This window comes from Thermobia domestica, chromosome 2 (genome assembly GCF_964235325.1).
Source record: "Thermobia domestica chromosome 2, izTheDome1.hap1.1, whole genome shotgun sequence".
Lineage (NCBI taxonomy): Eukaryota > Metazoa > Arthropoda > Insecta > Zygentoma > Lepismatidae > Thermobia > Thermobia domestica.
In genome coordinates this window covers 36,024,134-36,046,190 of record NC_137455.1, presented here as the reverse complement: position 1 = coordinate 36,046,190, position 22,057 = coordinate 36,024,134, and the positions used below count along the sequence as shown (strand labels likewise).

The following is a 22,057-nucleotide window of genomic DNA, read 5'->3' as shown; positions in this document are numbered from 1 at the left end:
ATATATATATATATATATATATATATATATATATATATACAATTCTTTGTGAGGTTATTGAAAGCAACTTTCGTCTTTCCCATACTCATTTTTAGCCTGACTTATTGCTGTTCAAATCAATCTCCCTTCTTATATCTTGTGGTGTGTATTGTTTGCGAAGGAAGTGACGTCATATCAGTAAGACGAAGATAGATATTCCTTTTTTCAGTTCGTAAATCGAAATACATACTCAAGTACGTTTATAAAATAGCATTGAGAGAAATAGGATTACGTGTTGTACCCTTCTGTATTCTTAGTCTTTCTACAACCTAGTATTTGCACTTGCTTGTTTACAGATGCCCAGGACCAGATTAACACACGTATGCCTTAGGCTACACTTCTGAATCTGCAAATGTCATCTGTAACTTTTATTCAAGCTTCTTGTACACGCTAGATTTAGAAGCGTTAATTAGTACCAAGGTTTTCACCGAATTGAGAACTTCGTCGTAGTTAATGAACGCTACATATAAGGATAATTCATACCCGTTTGAAATACGGCTGCAATATGCCATGATCTTCTGTGTGGTTAAATTGTCATACTTTGTGTACGTTAGGGTGGGTCGAAAATTTTGATATTGAAAACCGCCTAGTGCTTAGAAGTTGTACATAGATATATAGTAAACGTGCAAAATTTGGGTCAAACCAGACATTACTTTGGGGTGCTGTGGCGCCATGTTTTGTTGTTGTCGATTTAGGCAAGGCATTTTTACGCTTTTCAAGTGCATTACTTCCATATTTTTGTTGACAACCTTAGTGAATGTCTGAACTTTTCCTTTTTTGCTTCCAAATATTCGATGAAATAACAGTTTCAAGAATATTACCATTTTAAGTCTAAAACTGTTTTGAAGATAAGATTATACAGCTCTTCACTTTTCTCTTAAAAGATACAAATCAGATTTCACTACAGAGGAGGAGGTTGTATGTAGAGTTGCACCATTCTCAGCCCAACCACCCGTGCGTTTGACACACATTTTTTACAATCCGTTGTCGTAATGAAATTTTCGTCACTTTTGTCTCGACCAGAGTTTAGCTTAAATCTCTACTTGCAACAGCGCAGAAATATCTAACAGATAGTGATCTGTTCTAAGATAAATATTGTCAACTATCATCTCACATAAGAGGCAAGAGTTGATAACCCGACAACTTGTCAAGATAAATTAAGATCGAAATGAAACTGAACACTTTCGAATTTAACTATCGGCAGCTCCTCGCATAACTCAAGCTATTTACCGGTAAAACCAAAAAATGAGTACGGTCCTCTTAAACGTCCATTTAAATAATGCAGCAAGTGACGGAGAGGAATCTCGTTGCCAATCAGCTTGCAAGTACACCGTTGTATTGGTTTTCTATCTCTGTCTATCAGTAGAATAGGATCAGCCTGTAAACTTAGTTCACCACAGTTCCATTGCAGCCAACTACCATTAAACGTTTTTCATATTAGTATCGTTTAAATTGTCAATAATACGTGATAAAACATCGATGTATGTACGAGAAAGTGATGTAACGTGATCAGTACGCAAAACATGTTCCTGAATTACAATCTGTAATATGTTCTTCCAGTATTTACTTGTATAATAATTCTATTCCTCCTCCAATCAAAATAGGCTCCTTTTATGCTGACAACTTCAACAAATTACTTTTCAGGATGTTTACAATGTTTTCTGTGGATTTTTCTTGGCACTACTTCTGCCAGTCACCTTCGTTACATCATTTTTAATTGATGTACCCTGTTAACCATCAATCCTTTAACAAAGAACTTGCAGTTTCATATGTATCCCTGGAAGGCATTCCTGTCGAGTCGCATGCACTTGCAAATGCAGGGAAGCTAATGGGCATTTGAGATGTAGCATTGGTATCTGACTTGGCGTCTTATTTTCGTCTCAATTTCTGGTGGTATCTGCATTAAATTAGACAGTCTGAGTTCTCCAGTTTCATTTGAGATTGAAAAGATTAAGCCATAAAGTAGGCTGACAATACATGTTGCCAAATTTCTAGCTGAGTCTTTTTTTTTTTTTTTCAAACGTTTTTTTCTTCCTTTTCTTTCCTTTCTTGTACCCTCTTATAGTACACTTACCTAAGCTTACCATAACCTGTCTGGTCAATAAGAAAATCATGTTCAATTGCTGGGTCCTTCCTACTCATTTCGCTAGTGACTTGAATAGAACGTTGTTGCAAGCAAAAATATCAAAGAGGGTCTTCGCTTGACTTTTGAAGAGAATTACAAAACTTGAAATAGCATTGGTCTTCGATTTTAATGCATGTCTTTATTTATGTAGTATGAATGAATTATTTGCACGAGCCTTTCATGAGAGATTATTGGTAATGCGTTCCTCGATTTGTTACGTTTTGTTGCTGTCTCACCAGCAACTTCTGTAATACTTGTCTTTTGCATCTAGAACACTGCACCTGAGAAACTGAAAGTAATATTTTTTGGCTTGCATATGTTTGTCAAGTTAAGTAATTTATGTTTTTCTGTGCTACAAAATCGGGCACGCTGCTTTCATTTTTCTCTTTGTACTTCTTTCTTCAGAAGAGTGTTTATTCTGAAGTAAATTCACAAACTCAAGAAAGAAAGAAAGAAAAAAAGCATATAAAAAACTTGAAATTATAAAGTTCTCATAAAATCTGTATGATAAATTCTACTTATGTCCTTTCTAGTCGTTCGTGGTCACACGCAAGTACACAATCTGATTAAATGATTGAAAACGAATACATAGGTGTTTCTTCGCACCAATGTGGAAACAGAAATCTTGAGTACAAGCGAAATTCCCTCGTGGCTATCTGGTTAATGTACGTGCCTTTGATGTAGAGACCGGAATTCGATTCCCAGTGGGAGCTCATGTGGTTCGGATACTACACTAAGCTGTAGATCCATGTCTCTTATGTTCTTTGTGCTGAAAAGGACGGTAAACCCCAAGTGAACTAACCAAAACTACCAATGTAGGTGACAATCACAGAAATTTTCCTCAAATGTCGACATGAAATCTTGGCCTAAAACCACCGCAGTAATGTAAGAGAACATACGTGAGGAATAATACTGTTTATATTCCTGCTGAATGTAGCAATTATTGTTTTAAAAAAATGAAATAGAACTACTAATGCAAAAAGTGGATTTTATCAGAAAAGGGGAAACTTTATTGTATTGATTATTGTTATAGCTTTTCATTTAGTGAAAATGAAAATAAAAAAAAAAAAAACTTGCAGAGCGTAAAGGTTTTGTATGGATGAGAAAGATGGTGCCAGTGACACCTCGAAATGTCCAATTTGGTCTAAATTTTGCACGTTTACTATATACATGTGTACACAACTTTCCACACTACGCTGTTTTCAGTTTCGAAGAAACGTTTGAGAGTACCATTTTCGACTCACCTTAGTATACACGTGGTTTTCGGTTCGATCTGTGGCAATGGTGTATATATGCTTCGGATATTTTGTTGGATTCTCCGCTTTATCTCACGTATTGTCTTAGTACTGAAATAGCTTAATCAAGATCTTCCTTCGTACCGTTACAAATGTTCAGTGGCATTTATTGCATGTGATATATGAATAAGAGTAGAAGGTTTAAATAAATTGAAGTGAAATTAAACTGATGAATAAACATTGTGTCACTGTGTTATATACATTATTTAAAAAAAAAAAATCTTCAACATTTTTCATGTTTCTCTAATGTTTTCGTCAGGTAAATTACAAGTTGTATGTTGTTTTTCTTTCTTTTCAGGAAGAACAAACATAGAAGTCGGAGTCGTTCAAGGGAACGAGAACGAGACCGAGAAAGGGATAGGATCCGAGAGAAAGAGAGGTTCCGAGACAGGGACCGAGATCGAGAACGTGAAAGAGAGCGCAGAAGAAGCCGAAGTAGGGAAAGGAGGAGTCGGAGTCGCGACAGAAGAAGCCGCAGCCGCGAGAGAGAAAGGCGACGCACCAGAAGCCGCGAGAAGGAGATTCGAAGAAGAAGCCGCGAGAGAGAAAGGGATCGGCGTCATAGTAAAAGTCGAGATCGAGAGAGAGAGAGAAAGAGGGATAGCAGAGAGAGGCGGCGTACAAGAAGTAGAAGCAAAGAAAAACGAAGATCTCCATCACTTATTAGAAGATCACGTTCTCCCAGACGGGAGAAGTTCCTCTTTAAAAAAGGATCACCGTCACCGTTAAGGTAAGGAAACTTGTTTAATGCCGCATATGCTAGAGACGAGACTTCTCTTTGCTTCTCAAGCATATTCATGGCAGTAAAATTTGCTGTTTTGTGTGTGTGTACTTGTAAATGCTTCCACTCCTTTATTACTTTTTTTTTTCAATCTTTATTTTCTTCCATATTCTTTTTCCAATATTGCTTCTTAGAAAAATAAGTAAAATCTTGAAAGTTTTCCCAAAGATTCATATTGACTTACTAATTTTGTTACGTGTGCGTAAAAATTTAATTATTTTATTAATTTGCTTTTGGGGTGTATTGTAGGTAAAATTCCGAAATATATAAAACTAGCTTACTACCTACCTTGTGCAAGATCCAATTTATCTTATTTTGTTAACTTGCCTTATTATGTTATAGCTGTTCTAAATTGGCATGAAGTATATATTTTGAAAAATTCTTGCTTATGAATAAAATAGTAGATTTGAGAAGAAATATTAATTTTCTAAACGTTTGTGTGTAATTGGTTTACTTATAACACTGGTCGGCATAAGTTTTTTTTTCTTCTTTTTTGGCGGGGTGGTTTCCATAATTGACAGAAAAATCGTATTTTTCGTATTTAATATGTTTTCCGTGTTTGGAGTGCATAATTCTGAATTTTTACGAGGGTGAAAGGGTGTACCGGATAGATTTCGAGAAGCTGATTACGAATATCTCATCGAGAAAGTTCCAGCACGTAAGTTTTTTTTTTTTTTTTTGGGGGGGGGGAGGGAAGCGGAGTGCTGTTTCTATAATTGACAGAAAAATCTTATTTTTCGTATTTAATATGTGTTTTCCGTTTTTGGAGTGCATAATTCTGAATTTTTATCTTAATCCAAGAACTGTTACTAGGCTATATCCCAGGAACATTCTTTTCTCTAGCTCACGACCCCCGGAAACGTACCCTCTCCCCTTGGGTTGCAAAGATTTATTGTCGTTCCACACTGCATACAGCAAAACCTAGGCGTTATTGACGGAGAAAGGTTTCGTAATCAACTTGCAATCATTCGTCGGCTCCCTTTTGTCTAGACGACAGACAGATTGTTGAAAAAAAAGGCGCCAAGACATACACCACTTTGTCGCGTGAAACAAATATTTCAGTTTTGAGTTGATCTTTGTGTTAGAAGGTGGTGTTACGCTATGTCTGTGTATACCGTAGGTGAAAAATATTTATGTGAGAAATATTGACGTTTGTGTTAAACGAACATGCCGAGAACTTGCAACAATTCGACAGATTCATTCTGCTACATATGTGGGGAAGTGATTTTCAAGGGACAAAGTGGGCCATTGTCACCGTTCCTGAAGACAGCGTACCATCTGTACTTTGGGTGTAAAATCGGCAACCAGGATCGCGTTTGGGCTCCGAAACAAAGTTGCAACTCGTTTGCGCGTACTCTCACGAGATTGTTGAAAGGTACACATAAATCGATGCCGTTCGCCGTACCTATGATCATGTTTCAGACTGTTACTTCTGCCTGACTAATATAAAAGGTTTCTCAAAAAACATGAAGCATAAAATACAGTATCCTAACTTGGATTCCACCAGGAGACCTGTGAAACATGATGTTTGTCTGCCTGTACCCGTACCACCAGACTCATACACCCTGTGCAGTGTTTCATCCGATGAAGAACCTGCTGCTTGTGAGGATGTTGCACAATCTTCGAGTAGACAGTCAGATCCCAATTACGCTCCAGTGCCTGATACTAATGAACCACATGTGATAAGTCAGGAAGAGCTGAGTGATCTGATCAGAGAGTTAAACCTTTCCAAGTCTAAGGCCCTGTTGCTTGCATCACGACTTCAGCAATGGAATCTACTAAACCAAGATGTGAATATATCGATGCATAGGAAAAGAGAGGTGAGCCTAGTTCCTAATTTTACAAAGGATGGCGATTGGGTGTATTGCAGTGACATTCCATTGCTTATGGGACGACTGAAGTTAAATTACAACACTGAAGATTGGAGGCTATTCGTAGATTTCTGTAGGATAAGTCTCAAGGCAGTGTTACTACACAATGGCAATGAAAAGCCAGCCATCCCTATTGCTCATGCTGTACATATGAAAGAAACATTTGAGAACATGTGAAACCTATTGCAGAAAATAAAGTACGAACAGTTCCAGTGATCTGTAGGCGCTGACCTTAAGATTATTGCTATCCTCGCCGGTTTACGAGGATGTTACACAAAGCACTGCTGCTTCTTGTGTCATTGGGATAGTCGAGCCAAAAATCAGGACACCATCACAAAATGGCCGCCAAGGAAGCAGCTGGTCCCAGGATCTGGTCTCGTGTATCCAGAGAAAATATTCTTACCACCCCTTCATATCAAATTAGGGCTCATGAAGGTCTTCGTCAAGGCCCTGAACCGGGATGGTGAAGCATTTAATCATCTCAGAAAACTATTCCCAAGACTCAGCGAGTCCAAGGTGAAAGAAGGTGTTTTTACGGGACCTCAAATCAGAGACGTTGTTAAGGATACTACATTTTCTTCTAAGCTTAATGAAGTGGAAAGTGAGGCTTGGAAGGCCTTTCGAGAAGTGTGCAGTAACTTTCTATGGAATCATAAGTCACCTGATTACAAAGACGACGTGGGTAGGTTAATTACTTCATTTCGTAACATGGGATGTAATATGTCCCTAAAGTTACACTTCATGCATTGCCACATGGACTTCTTCCCTGAAATGTACAGCTTGGGGGAGGCTTCTGACGAACACGGGGAAAGGTTTCACCAGCAAATACTTACCATGAAGAGGCGCTACAGTGGTAAATGGAGTGTGAATATGTTGGCAGACTTCTGTTGGAATGTGATACGCGAGACACCCTGTAGCAATTACAAGAGGAGTAGGAAAACCAAGTGATACATAAGTGTTAAACTTTTTATGCAATTTTATCTGCATAATTTATATTAATATTTAAATTATAACGTGCAAATTATTATGGGTAGAGAATAGCATCTTTGGGCGGATATTGAAACACTCCCCCCTCTCCCTGAAAACGTAAGTCCTGGAGAAAAACGGGTTACGTATTCGAACTCAGGAGCTCGAAACCTATAGGAATCACCTATTTTCGTTCGTGGGAGCGAAAAAAAGTTTCATTTTGCCGACCAGTGTAATTAGCAGGAGTAAAAAGTTGAATATAATAGTGTATGTATTTTAATTCTTTCCTTGGAACAGACCATCAGATGAACTTTCTCCGGAAGAAAGGGATGCCAGAACAGTATTCTGCATGCAACTCTCAGCAAGAGTGAGAGCAAGAGATTTAGAAGAATTTTTCTCTTCTGTAGGAAAGGTAAGTAAATGCTTTTATTTGCTTTTGATACTTTTGTAGTAATGTTATCTTGTTTAGTATTGAGACGTTTTAAGTACGTAGAAATTCACCTGAATTTCTATCGGCATGCCGCCTTTGAAGTGGAACTGTCTCGCCAACCCTTCTTATTAAGATACCCAAGTCGCTCGTGCATTCAGCATCTAATTACTGGTATTGAGTTTTAAAGGGATTTGGGTGGTAAACAGAAGAATAGTTACGATGATTTCGAACAGTGACAATTGAAGCTGTAGCTCTAGCTTAATTCTGCTTTTGGTTTTTCCATACGTGGTTGTTGGATTTGGGAGGAATTACACTACAAAGAAATAAACATAACAGGATCGTTCTATAAATTGGAAGTACTTAGCAGTATGCACTTTGATATCAGGAAATACAGAATGTCCTTTGTATGAGGATCAGTGTGGTGAAGCTGTCAGCAGTTGTAAAATTACGTATTATCTACTACAAAATCTTAAAATTTATGAAATTAGGTTATTTCGGATAAGAGTCTTTTAACACGACTTTTATATAGAACTTTAGAAAGATTCGAGAGTTGTGATTAGAAAAATGAAATGTAGAAATTAATGAGGTAGAATGTTGGAAAATGTTTAAATTTTGATGAAGTAAAAGTGCTAAATAACGAAATACAATTTGTTAGTATAATTCGGGGGAAAGAATCTATTGGGTTTCAACACACGTGGAATATTTATGGAGAAAAGTTTTAATTTCCAACTGGTTAGTGGTGATATTGAATGTTGATTTTTAGAATATATTACCACCGATATTGTTTCCTTTAATCTTCGCATTCACGCCTTGTTTGTATACCTTATTCGTTCTCTTTCGTGTTGTAGTACCATTTTACAAAGTTTGATAGTTAAGTTTTAAATGATTTCTATGAACTAGAAATATATAAAATTGAAAAATGGAATAATAGGCAAGCATACTGCGGTCCCTTGCTGTCCAAGAGTGGTTGAAGAAATATGAGTCAAATTATAGATGATCGGACTTACATGAAGCTTCGTCAGGATCTTCATATTACGTTCTAAGCCTTTTTTTGAGAACTTAATGCAAGTTCGTTTAAGAAACTTAACAAATAAATTTTGAGAAAATCGTACGTCGATTTATTATTTTTTTAAAACTTCTTATAATGAAGTATTTTGAATGTTCAATGTGGGGTTCCTAGAAATCTGCAATCAGTAGCTTTTTCTTCTAATAATAAGTAAAAATATAATAAATTTTATTTTTTAATAAATGGAACGACGTATTGACAATTATTTTCAGGAAGTGCATACTAGTTAATATGTTTATTAATTAATGTATAGATAATGAGTATATTTTGCATTTGCATAATTTGAAGTTATGTGAAAAATAAATAAAAATGAAGTCGTAGTGAACATTAGAAGCTAGTGACGTTTTAAGGACAGTTGTTCTTCTAATAGTTGGTTCTCTTTCGTAAAAGATTGAACTTCAGTCATTTTGTTCTATCAGCGGTATTGGAACTGCAATATTAGTTTTACTGCTGTTTTTATTTTATAGAATTGGGTTGCGTTGGAAGTGTCTAGTTTTGCTGAGGAGTAATACAAGAAGGTTACCTGGAATATTACATTGTAGGGGTTTAGATTTCTACCGTAGAGCACGGTGAGTCATGAGGTTTGGCTATTGGTGAAGGTACCCTAAATTGGAATCAACGAATATCACAATCAGTTCCCTAGGGAAAATAACAGAGGAGAATCTTCACATAAACATTTTTCCAGACATATTTGTTATATCCAAAATTCAAGGCTACGTAGTTAATATTATTTGCCATAGTTTCGAGGGTGTTGTATGAAACTTATAGCTGAAATTCATGTAAGAAACTAGAGCATATATATGGATTATTAGATAATAACGTCGGCATGACATTGGACATATAAGAGAGTGAGAAAGTCAGTGGGGTATTTTGCTTTATATATCATTGTGAAAACTTCATCAACCACACAGAAAAAAAATATAAAATAACTTAGTCTTCATATCTAGATATCCTTCAGCCTTGTGTATATGCTTAATTCTGATTAGAACTAATGTTTTACTCTTTAAGAAATACACACGATAAGTTGCCTTCTAATGATTTAGGTGTACTGAACCTATTTGCATCTTCTCTGCTTGGTGGATTTTCACTTGGATTCAGTGCAAGGTTTCTGTCTCGTTATGGAACCATACTTCGCTGATGGGTTCAGAGATGATTTGCCATCATATTTATACGTATTCAGTAAAGTAGAGAACACTTAATGAGCTGTAGATTCAATTTTAGAACAAGAGGAAAGGATATGAAAGTCAAGTTTTTTCTTTCTTTTCTTTTTTTTTTTTTTTTTAAAAATAAATAAATGGAGTTATTTGATGTCGCGACCAAGTTTAACAAAATCAAACTAACAGCTCACTAAAAAGTGTATGTGTGAAAACTTTTCATTAGTTGACACATAATACTATATGATATACAATTCCCAGTTTACAGTGACAAGGATAAATCATCGGTCGGTTTCTTGTTGCTTAGAAAATTTTAATTTAACTACATGTACTCGCGTGCACTGCTATGTCCTGTGTACGTTTTGATTTTGAAACAGTAAATATCGCGAAGTTATTTGCTCTTCTAATTTCTGCTTGCATTGAGTTGTTGATGGTACCGGTTATTAATACTACGTGATCACTGAATTCGTGTTAAGTCTTTTGTATATATTTATATATTTTTAAATGTGCTTCATGAGGTGAAATGTTTATTTTAGATACACTGCATCAAAATGTATAATCAGCTTCTAGAAAAGAATATTTTCTCAACATATACTCTCTGCATTTTACAGATTCCCCTGTTTGAAACTTGGATGAGACTCATTGTGGAAATATCCTGGAGCGGTTTTCTAATTATGAAGTTCATCAGGCACTTTTGTTAAGGTGCTGTAGGTTGTGTTCTTTGAAAAATTCTGTTAATACAAGTGCATACCGAGAAGTTTTGCTGTCATTAATGGTTGTCTTTACATTGCTCTTAATGTGCTAGTCGTCGTGTTTTTTCCAATTACTGATTACCCGTAAATAATCCGAGAAATACTACCGGACGGAAGGAATCAAGTATTAATTCAGAAGTGTTGATATTTAATGCAAATTACGAGAAATAAAGCGTGTACCGAAGAATTCTTATTATACACTGAATGTTTATTGAATTGCGAATAGCTGCATGTGGAATATTTTTGTTCATTCACATTTCGTTTTTCGAGGTGAGATAATAGCAGGAGGAATTATAATAAGCAAGTAGGATTAATATAGTTCTTGTATGCCATATAAGGAGAGAGATGCAAACGTTCGTGCATGTCATCGTGAGAGAAACGAACTAGAAGCTCCTTGAATGTTATACTTCTTTTATGAGCATATTTTAAAGATTGATTGAAGAAGTGTCATGAGAGAGAAAGTTGCGGCACGAATCCCCATCAGGTTTCTACAACTCCGGGGAGATCTAGGAAGCAAAGTCATTTCGAGATGAAAGCAATGTGTAATGAAGAACTTCTACCCTATGTAATAATATTCAAATTAAAACAGTAATACCAAACTGGCTACATGGTAATTTCGGATGCCATTAGGATAAAGAGACCTTCTTTTATACTGTCACTCTTCCAGAGAAAGTGGAAGCAATAAGACAGGACGACAAGCATTGAAAGTATTAGGCTGTAATCGGTGCTATTTATGGGTTTATTCATGAAGAAAGAAAGAAAGAAGAAAAAACATATCTTTATTATAAAAGTGCCAGTACGATTGCTAATTTTTTTTTTTTTTTTTTTTTTTTTTTCAAACATAACAAACAGGCGTTGCTAGGTAAATAAGTGGCCTTTTTCTTCCAGCCGACTGATCACAGTACGGAAAACTGACTTCATGTTTATGAGCCAGAAACAAGATGACCAAACAAGACCAGTTCTTCATCGTCCACCTAAAAGATAAAGATCAGCTACTAGGGTAGTTTTTTTTTTTTATCTTCCCTAAGACATCCTGTCACAGGGTCGCACAGTTATTAGTTCTCATTTAGGTTGATTACTTGTGAATAATTAAAGGTTAAATGTTAAAATGAATGCATCTAATGGCATACAATATATCAATTAGTCCGTTGTGCCAGTAAATCGATTTTGGAAACAATCATAATTTGAAATCTTAATCCATCTTCTATGTGGCCCAGATCTGATACCGACTTTTCTCCGAGAGGTCACTTAGACATAGAAATTATAGTGATTTGAGGCTTACTGTAATGCATCTTCAGAAACTGCTTACTGAAGATGGAAGGACCAATGGCAGAAATGTGTTACAAATATACCGATTAACTCTGTTGTGGTGTCAAGATTGTGCAAAGTATTTTTCTTTCAGGTGGTTACAAGAACTCTTTCTATACTATTCGTATATATATATATATGCAGCAGGAGTTAAAATAAACTGGTTTATGGCACTAGGATGCTGACTGTACATCATCCAGATCATCTGACTGGCTATGCCCTTAGTGAGCTCTAAATCAGAGGTTAATTTAAAGAGTTTGAGGATCATTCCTTACGCTTCATTTTTTTGAAGAATATGATGCAACCGATTACTTCCAAAGTTTGTAAATTGAGGCAGCTAATACTGTTATTTGTGAACTCATATCTTTTTGGAAATGCGTTAAATCGTTAACAATTGTTCCTTGTGGAACTTAATGATAAGCTATCTGTGTTCACTTCTGCCTAAGAAATGCAGAAGCTGACTTAACCACTTATATTGATGCCTTATTATTGAAGTGGACAATTTCCCCCAAAGTGGTTGAATTTCAGTGAACATTCAGTGCATAATAAATCGTAAGCAAAAACTACTGTCTTCCTTACAGAATATCTCACTTCCGTATAATATAGCATATGATTAAACGGGCGGTGCAATAGACAATAGTGCGTTTCAGTAATTTATTTGTTTGTACATTTGCAGCTTTAAAAGTTTGTGCTCAGCCTAAGTTAATAGATGAATTTAACGTTGTTTGCCTTTACCTATCCACATTTCACAAGTCCGTTCTAGTTTCAAGGTTCTGGAATCGCTTACATTATTCTCTTGTGAGAAATAAGCATCAGCGCGTGCTTGTCTTATAAACCGAAAATCTCATTTCTTATTCTTCTTTAATATTACTGATTATCAGTTACCGAAGACAAATATGGGATATGCCAACGAAATACTTTTCATTATCTCTGTAACAGATCAAAATCTAGGCATGACGGACATAGAACAGATGCCAGGTGACTAATGAAGAAATATATTACTATCACTCAAATTAATGATTTTATGTTCAAATCTTATAATACAGTACTACTGATTTGCAGTTGAAGGATCCAGGGTATAAAACAACAATTAAAACACGTTTGTAAGGAGAGAAACGAAACCACTGCGTAATTCAATGAGACTGCGTTTCATATGAATATAATGCAATCTCGCTTGCCATTTATAGATATTGTGCTTAAACTGCACTGTTTAACACATGTTTTGTGAGAGACATAGGCAGCCATTTTTGTATAATTTTAAGGTGTTGAACACGAAAATGACAATGGAAAACCGAAATTTGTTCTCTTTTTTAAGTTAATAGGGGGGCGGGGGTGATATGTAGTTTTTTTTAGCGATTTTCTTGTCGGAAGTCCTAATACGTTTATGAAGTCTACACATTTGTCATAGCCATGTATACTAGAACACGTACTGTTTTATACACAAAGTTTACGCCACTTTATGCAAAGGGAGATAAGAACATTTGTCAAAACAGGAGAAAGGAACTATAGAAGAAAGAAGGGAAGTGTTTGTAAACCTATGATCAAATCTTCCCATTTTCCTTCGAATCAAGTGGAATGTCCTTGTGCATAAGGAAAGTACGATCTTACACATGAAGCAAAACAACAAGACAATTAACAGTTCAAAATCACGTGAAAATGTCGGTTGGGAAGAGAATCTACGTCATACGGCTATTAAGGCCACCCAGAAGAGGAACCAACCGTAAACGTCGTGGTGGTAGCTACAAGTGCAGAGTTTATGTAGAAAGGGACAATAACATTACTAGGTTGCAGCTTTTCAACACATGTTCAGAAATGTTTGTCAATTGAAGTAAAAGGAACACGGCAGACACTTCAGGGGAAGATCCACGACCTGGCAAAAGATCAACACATGGTTCCCCAAATGTCAGTTCGTTTATTATACTCCAAGCATAGTCTATGTGATTCATGAAGATGAATAGAATTTGTAAACATGGAAGTTCTGTCATAAAAATCACAAGTATACATTAATTTATCATTACACTGGTAACATATGTTTTGTAACTGAGACATAAACAGCCTTTTTTTAGATAATTTTAGAATATAAAACACGAAATTTCCAATAAAATAGTCAGATTGGTTCTTGTTGAAGTTCAAAATGGGAAGGGGAAATGTGAAAACAATGAGAAATTGATTTATAGCGATTTTCTTGGCGGAACTCTTAACATGTTTACAAATAATATACATTTTTTATAACTACAGATCCTAGGATCTTCTAACTGTTCTTATGCGCGAAGCTATTCCACTTTATTCGAAGGAAAATGGGAAATGTTACGAAAATGGAGAAAGAACGGAAGTGGTTCTAAGCATAGGACGTAATCTGGCAATTTTCGTATTTATTTATTTATTTATTTATTTATTATTTCTCATCTAAGAAAGTGGCATAAATTTTGTGCATAAAAACTTTGTGAATGTCCTGATTTACGCGTATATGAACAATATATAGAATTTGTAAACATATAGCAGTTCCAGCATTGAAATTACAAAAGTTGGGAGATTTCCTTGTTAAACAAACAAACACTTCCTATTATACCCGTATTTTCGCATATTTTCTCATTCTCCTTGCACAAATTTTATGCATAGTGCAAAGCGCACAAATTTTGTGTAAAAGCTACGAAGGTACTAGTATATGTAGCTATGAAAAATGTATAGTTTTGTAAATATACAGGTACTTCCGCCATGAAAATCCCACCTCTCTGTAACTTCAAAACGAGAATCGGTCGTGGTTTTTCATTGGTCATTTTCAAAATTATCTAAATTAAAAAGCCCTAAAATTATCTAAAAATGGTTGTTTATGTCTCCATTACATCAAACTTATTAAATCTTCCGCATGCATCAGCCAAATACAAATATGTAATTGCACGCAAAAAGAGGGTATTAGATTAAACAGGAAAGTACCCTTATTTGAAGGTCGTGCATAGTTATTAGAATTGATGCTACTTATCTTGTAACTGCAGACTTAGCCTTACAAACAGTTCAGCTGATCACAGAACGAACAATTTTGAGAATGCTTACAGACATGCTATTAAAAGCGCCTTTTTTCAACTGCATGCTTGTACCCTTTTTATAATGCAGAAGGAAGTTGTAAATTACAGCATGTGGTATATATTCATTTTTCCGATGTCTTTGTATCAGGTTAGTGCGAATGAAGTGTTCGCTTTGACGTATGGCGGAAAAGTCACCTTAACAACACAACACAGGAATGGACTAAGGTCATGGTCACAAACTCAGGAGACAGTCCGTTGTTGAACAGTTCGTGTGAAAGTGCACCATGAAAAATATGATTGCAAGTAGTTTTTCTGTACGTATTCACACGGAGACATTCTGCACAGTAGGCCACAAAAAATTTTAACAGTGTATTTGGACCAGGAATAGGAAATAAACGCAACATTCGCCGTTAGTTTGTCAAATTCCATTGCAGTGACATTATTGCAAATGTGAACCCTGTGGACACCGACCAAGTTCATGTACGGGTGAGTTTCTCAGGAACACAGAGGAGCAGTCCGTCGAAGAAAGTGTTCACGCCGTTGCAGACGAGTACGCATATATCATACCACTGTCGTTCAGCGGATCTATGCAATCTGTAAAGTAAAATAGCTGGACCCATGAGTGTCACATGAATCGACACCGGCCAGCAAGAATCATTGTCGTGAGGTTTACAGTTCCCTGATTGCAAGTAATAACTGGAAAGTTTCCTTCATCAAATTGTCTCTCAGATGAAAAATGCATCTGCTCTGACAATCGTAAACGGTCAGTACGATGAGTTGATCGTGATCAATGTCCAGAACGATTTCCTAAACCTTCTCTCCTCCCACAGAAGGTGACGTTGCTGCTGTGGTGGTGTATAGTGGGGGTCATCCATCTGTCTTTCTCAGGCGACGTGAAACCATAGTGGAGATCGTTACATTGCTGAACTCCATGAAGTGCACCACATACTTAATCGTTGGTTAACAAACATGGTGTCCTCATGTTGCACTTCACTACTCACTCACACGTCGCGTAAAATACGTCGTCTGCAAGCTTTCCATGAGTTGCAGTATGACCATCACCCACCATATTCTCCACTCTCTCTCTCCCACTGACTACTACTTCTTCCGGCATCTTAATCACTTCTTGGGAGGGAACACCTTCGGGCAGTCTCGATATTTCAGGTTGAGGACTTCGTATTGTAAGACTCCAGACTACGGAATTCAGTCGGTGATGAGCGATGGCAACAGTGTGTTTGCAGACTGCAAATATTTTGATTACTCAAGTATTGGTTCGCAATTTTTGACTTTTGAAATTGACGCACCTCTGGGGTAGACATTTCACTCGCACAAACCTAATGGAATGACAACGTAAATATACGTGGAGAGGCAAGATATACATTATAGTTCGAGAATGTAAGCGGTTATATGCATCAATTAAAGATAATTTTAAGATATTTCTATTAATTCCATTAATAGTCTGATTTTTCCTTTACTTAACTACCAATGAAATAAATATTCAGTAAATACATATTCAGCATGGGAAACGAGACTATGGTCATTTAAAATTAGTTTGTTTTATTTACATGTCATGGAAAAACATTACTACCTGTCTCGATATTTCAGGTAGCTCCTTAATGTAAACTTGAAGAACCTCATGATGGTACAACTGTTTTAAGCATAGTACAGGAAAGTATTTTCTCCAAGATAAGTAAATATATCAACAGACCTTCATAGATATGGGTTATTAAGTCATTACTTAATTTTCAATTGAATAATTTTACTGGAAATATACATTTTGCAAAACCATGAACACTCGTACGAGAAATTTGGTGGCACACTAAAATCCCTTGTAAACATGTGCATTCTGGACTAAGCATTGTAAACACATGTTACTAATTGTCTTGTAAATGAACACTTGGGAAACATTTCCTACCATAACAGTGATACGTTTTTCTAAGGCCCTGTATGTTGATTTGTGCATTAGACATCATTCTTGATCTAATGTCTCAGAAAGAAATATAACGTGCAGTCAGGACACCTCACATGCCACTCCAGGCCTCTTGCCCCAGCCAATGCCCCGGAAATCGTTCGGCCGAGAATTTATGAAACAGACAATCTAAAATGGGCTGGAATGTCCCGCCGTCCTACTGGAGGACTGCTGACGTATTTATCAGTGCTGTTTTTCATGCGGTATCTTCAGATTTGTTTCGCATTCGTGGTATCTTAAAGGAGAACGAGAACTAATGACAATCCGAGGTCATGCTACGTGGAGTCACTTTTGGGCGAAGTTGCCTGTTCTAAGTCATGCCCAATAATAACATTAGTGTCAAGTGATAAAACCACAACCATATGAAACTGGTTCATCTCTCTAAATAGTGTTTCGAAAAAGCTCTGAGCAATTATTGTTCCACCCAAGCGTAATTTCTGCATATTTAAAGCGCTTGTCGCAGAATTGTGTTGGTAATTTATGCACATAGGAAATTTCCAGGGATGAAATTTAAGGTCTGTCACCGTATCTCTCTTTCATAAAAGTCCTGGAGTGTTATTTTCCAGTGGCTGTATATGAATGTTTTTATATTGCCGCGAAGCTCTTCGTAGTCCTTACATCGAGATTCTCTTTTCTTTCCATCTTCAACAGATACAATTGTGAACACTTTTCTTGGGAAGTTTCTGATAGTTCGGGGTGATGTGTAAAGTCAAGTCATTGAACTCACAATAACTACCAGTTTCCGTACATCAAATAGTGAAGCATCATTGTATGAACTTCGAATTGACAGTTGTCCTCAGTTTCTTACTGTTTGTCACTGCCAGTGTGCTGCTGGAAGATTTTGTCGGAGACTAGGATAAAAGAAAATCAATATACAAAAATATCAATAAAATCTGATAGTATTCAACAGGCTCCAATAGTAGAAAATATAACTTAACTTAAACTCGGAAGTGAACATTGTGTTTTGATGTAGTCTCCTTTATTATGGCTGTTCATCATGTCCAATACACATAAATGAGACGGAAGGTAATATTACCATTCTGCAATTTTTCCCCATTATCATGATCAAAGATGGTGGTAAATTTTGAATAAGTGATGCATAACATGGCAGAAAACCTTCGCATAACTAGCGCATTAGTGTACGCCAACAATGCAATCTAGAATCAAATTCACGCATAAGGAACTTCGTAGCTACAAAGTGTTTTAAGAGTTTTGAATCTAATGTATGTCACTTACTAATGGAACCTGAGCTGCTTAAGTACAACATTTCTCTTTCCTAGAATTTGTGGTTCCTAGGGAACGTCTAGTTTCTTTGCAAATGATATTTTTAACATTTTTTTTAATTAAAAAATGCTAGATCCAAGTCTATACTTGGAAAAAGCTTTAATTCCATACGTATCGATGCTGGTGACTCCACGAAACTGTTGATGTACAGTCATGTCCAAAAATTAAAAACCACAGTAGTAAAATAATAATAATAAAGGTATATTTTCTCAGGTAATAAGTGTTGTAATTAATACAATTGTTATAGAAGACTTGAAAGAGTTTTCGTCAGATTTCAAGTACAGAACTGCCGAAAACGGTGGGTTAAACACATTATTTGACTTTTTTGTATGTTAGCTTATTAGTAGTCTTAGTTGGCTTTTTCAAACAAGCTTTTGCTGCAGTTCTCTTCAGTGTACACGTGCTCATAAGTGATTCTCACGAAAATTACCTCGACTACTAAATATCTAATATTTTATTTTCAATACTGACGAACTAAACTTTGAGTAATCATTTAAATGTATATGTACTTTTAGATTATTCAGAGGTATCAGTACTGATAGTATTGTTCCTTGTATATGATGAATTTAACAAGAAACGTGAAGTATTTACTCAGAGAAGTTGCCATTTATTCAGCACCATATATTAGGTATTTGAGTTTTGATCTTTATTTTCTGTGTTTCGATTTTTTGTGTTCTTGCAGGACCTCCAGTGGAAGGCTTAAGGCGATTGATATTTACATACATATACATGAACGTAACATTAATATTTTGTACTAGTTAGCAAATTAAATTTTACTATTATGTTTGATAGATGTGTACATATAACGTGAATAAGTTGTTAATATGATAGGTAACATTTATATTTTAATTGCAGTAAACATTAACTTGTTTTGAGAAATTTGTTATTGTTTGGAAACATATTTGTGTAGATTTATTTTGTTATAATTGAACAAAGAACTCTGAGATACAGTGGTAAAATTTGTTTCACGTCCAGAAGGAACAATAAATATGAAGAGTAGAACTTTGAAGCTAAAAATGTTCTTCCAGTTATGATTTTGAACAGTGTTAACTATCAAACATAAAAGCAATGAATTGTTTAAATGAAAGAAAACGATATTAAACTGTTCAAAAGTTTTGAACACTTATATTTTGTAACATTCATGTTAATATAAAAATGGGTTAATTACGAAGTATTACAAGTTCATCATCATGTGGGACAATGTTTTTCCTATCCATGATGTTATCTAGTATAGTCGGTAGTTAATGCGCATTTCTTTGTGCACATGACGTCTGATTTAATTCCCGAAGAGGGCAAATAAATTTCGTAATTTACTCAACATCACTAACTACAGAAGGTTGTTTCATGTTTATGGTAACGAATTTGACTTCATTACCGAATTAAGAAATACCGCCACTCCACTAGCGGTTGCTCTGGATGTGCAAACCCTGTCAGCTGTCGCCCTGCATTTTAGGTTTCCACTTTAAGGAGAGAGAGTATTGAAGCATAGTTTGATCATGTACGTTCAACTCTTTCTAACAAACTTCGTACAGACAGTCGATTATGCACTGATGTCAATAACCCATGGGATTTCATAGAACGTCTGTCAAAGGGATTGCATGAGTTCCCGTTTCGTGTGTCATCCGCATGTACGTCAGTCACAAGTGACTTCACCTCATGTGGGAGTCTATATCTTGTGAATTAGGAGGCGAGATGTGTCACGGCCATATAGGCATGAACTATCATGGCGGTATAGTGGCATCTGCGTTGATTTTAGCCTTTTTGCCCTCTCTACAGAGCGTAAGCTCGTTATTGTAGCAGTAACCACCAACAACCACAAATCTTCGTGGAAAAACCCTCACTTACTTACCCAATCAAAACCACATCTGGAATCACGAAATGGCCCTCTTCTGCTTATGATCATCCTTCGGTAGATACACAGATGCCTCATCCAGAAACACTGTAAAATTTCTCCTGTCCCCTGCAAAATTGAGTTTGTACAGCTTTCGACTGTTCGTCTTCCTCTCCACAATATGAGGGACGAAGCTTATGAATTCAAGCCCCTTATGCGTCTTTATTAAATGCAAATTTTGAACAGTTCATTTAGGAATGTTGTACTCTCTGGAGGAACGTTGTATTGTCCTTACTTTTTGTGTGTGTTTTAAGACGGTAGGTTCTTACGTCGCATCAATAAACTCACTTTTTTGCACCACATCGAGGGTATGCTGAGACCTTCCAATGTCTACGATACTTAATATTTGATAGCCCAGCAACAGCAGGTGTGTCTGTTTTGTTGCGATTTAACTAGCATTAATCCATTTCTTCGTCACACGCAAGTTTTTTTTACTGTTTACTTATTTGGCGTTAACTATATAACCAGTGTCGGAAAAGACACAAGTGTAGTAGCCCTTCTAAATGGCTATAGTTTTGGGAGTCAAGATGACCACTTACGCATATACAGCAGTCGTCCTCCCTGCAGGTCGACACACAGACCATTTTCGAACCACCCGGAATAATTTCTCGGGCGTGTTCACGTTTTCTGCTACTTAATAGAATTCGTTACCATAAACATAAAACTATCATCTGTATTTGAATTAAAAGGGTATCGGACTTCGTTGTAGAAAACCAGACACAATGGCCTTGACTACAAGATGCTGACTATACATCACTCAATTGAGTTGTGCCATCTCGCCGATACTACATGATTCTACATTCGGTGTAAAAACTTAGTTTTCGGTTTTTCTGTAATATATACGGTTGTCATAGATGTGTTTTTCTTAAAAAGCGAATATCTTAGAAAATTCGGAGGAAAAAAGTATACTCCTCCATAGTCAAGTTCTTTCTGTGGTTGTGATCCCAGGTTCAGTACCCTTTGGGATATTTACCTCGGATACAAACTCTAAAGAAGATTTTTACACCGAATGTACGATCATTCAGGTATGTACAATTCTACTTAAATTGAACTTTAGTGACATCTATGAAATGGTCAAGGATTTTTGTTTAGCTCAGTACATAAAAGAAAAGAAATGTTTGTTTATTATTTTTTTAAATGACGTAATAAGAATACAAAAATGTTTGCTTCATTCGATACCATGTAAATGCGAGTCATTTCAAATATTGTTTTGCACTTGCATTCGCGATTTGTGGGAAGATAGTTAATGTGCCATCGATGAGCCAGATTTCAACTTGGATGTTGTATACATTAGATAGACATTATATTCAATTTGAAGAAATCTATGGAAAAGGACAGTGAGTCAGATGAGATCATGTGGGGGGCGATCAACCATCTTTCATTAGAAGCGGTCCTATTCAAATAGGGTTTTTGAGAGAACACTATGAAATAAAATCTTACAGTCTCATGCTTTACTGATATGCTGTGTAGGTTTAAGGAGAAGGTTCATCAATTAAAAGAAATAATATTGAAAAATGGAATAAGAATGTGGGAGGAAACACGAGAACCCGAGAAAGCCCACGGAATCTGTAGTCTACCTCAAGCTTGCACGGCCTGAGATTGAACTAGGACTCCTCGCACCAGAAATGGTTTCTCTACCACTGAGCCGCCATGCCTCCACGAAGGGCTGTAATAATCGAGACTCGTCAGTGACATCTTGAGAGAAATGTTGGTCCAGTAAAGTACGTACTTTGTACTTTGTCTGTGAATACATTTTTGTAATTCGGGAAATGATTCTTGAAGGGATATATATGAACGAAATAATGCCACGTTATTAGTTTACACAATATTAATAAAACAACTGACCAAAGCACCAAATATGCATTAATAATTCTTGTATGACAGTTTCTGAAGATAACATCGCCTTCATCAGACACTTTCTGGTGTTAGTGCTTTGGTCAGTTTTGTTTTAATCCAAAGCTAGAGTGAACAAGATACTAGTTTACACAATGAATATACAGTTATCTTTCAAGAAACTTGAAAATGTTAATCATATATATATAACTAATATTGAAATTTCCTGCACTACGAAACATACGATGGAATACTTCATTTAATATTACT

General features: G+C 36.1%; 1 protein-coding gene across 8 annotated transcripts in view; it reads left to right on the top strand.

Annotated features, from left to right (window-relative positions):
* Caper (RNA-binding protein 39-like protein Caper) overlaps window positions 1-22,057 on the top strand; it is a 125,779-nt gene that overhangs the window by 84,441 nt on the left and 19,281 nt on the right. For all 8 annotated transcript variants that reach the window (XM_081740617.1, XM_081740621.1, XM_081740623.1 and 5 more), the window contains 2 exons: window positions 3,758-4,189; window positions 7,375-7,489. In XM_081740617.1, coding sequence (XP_081596743.1) covers window positions 3,758-4,189; window positions 7,375-7,489 — 547 coding nt within the window. The remainder of the gene's footprint in view (window positions 1-3,757; window positions 4,190-7,374; window positions 7,490-22,057) is intronic.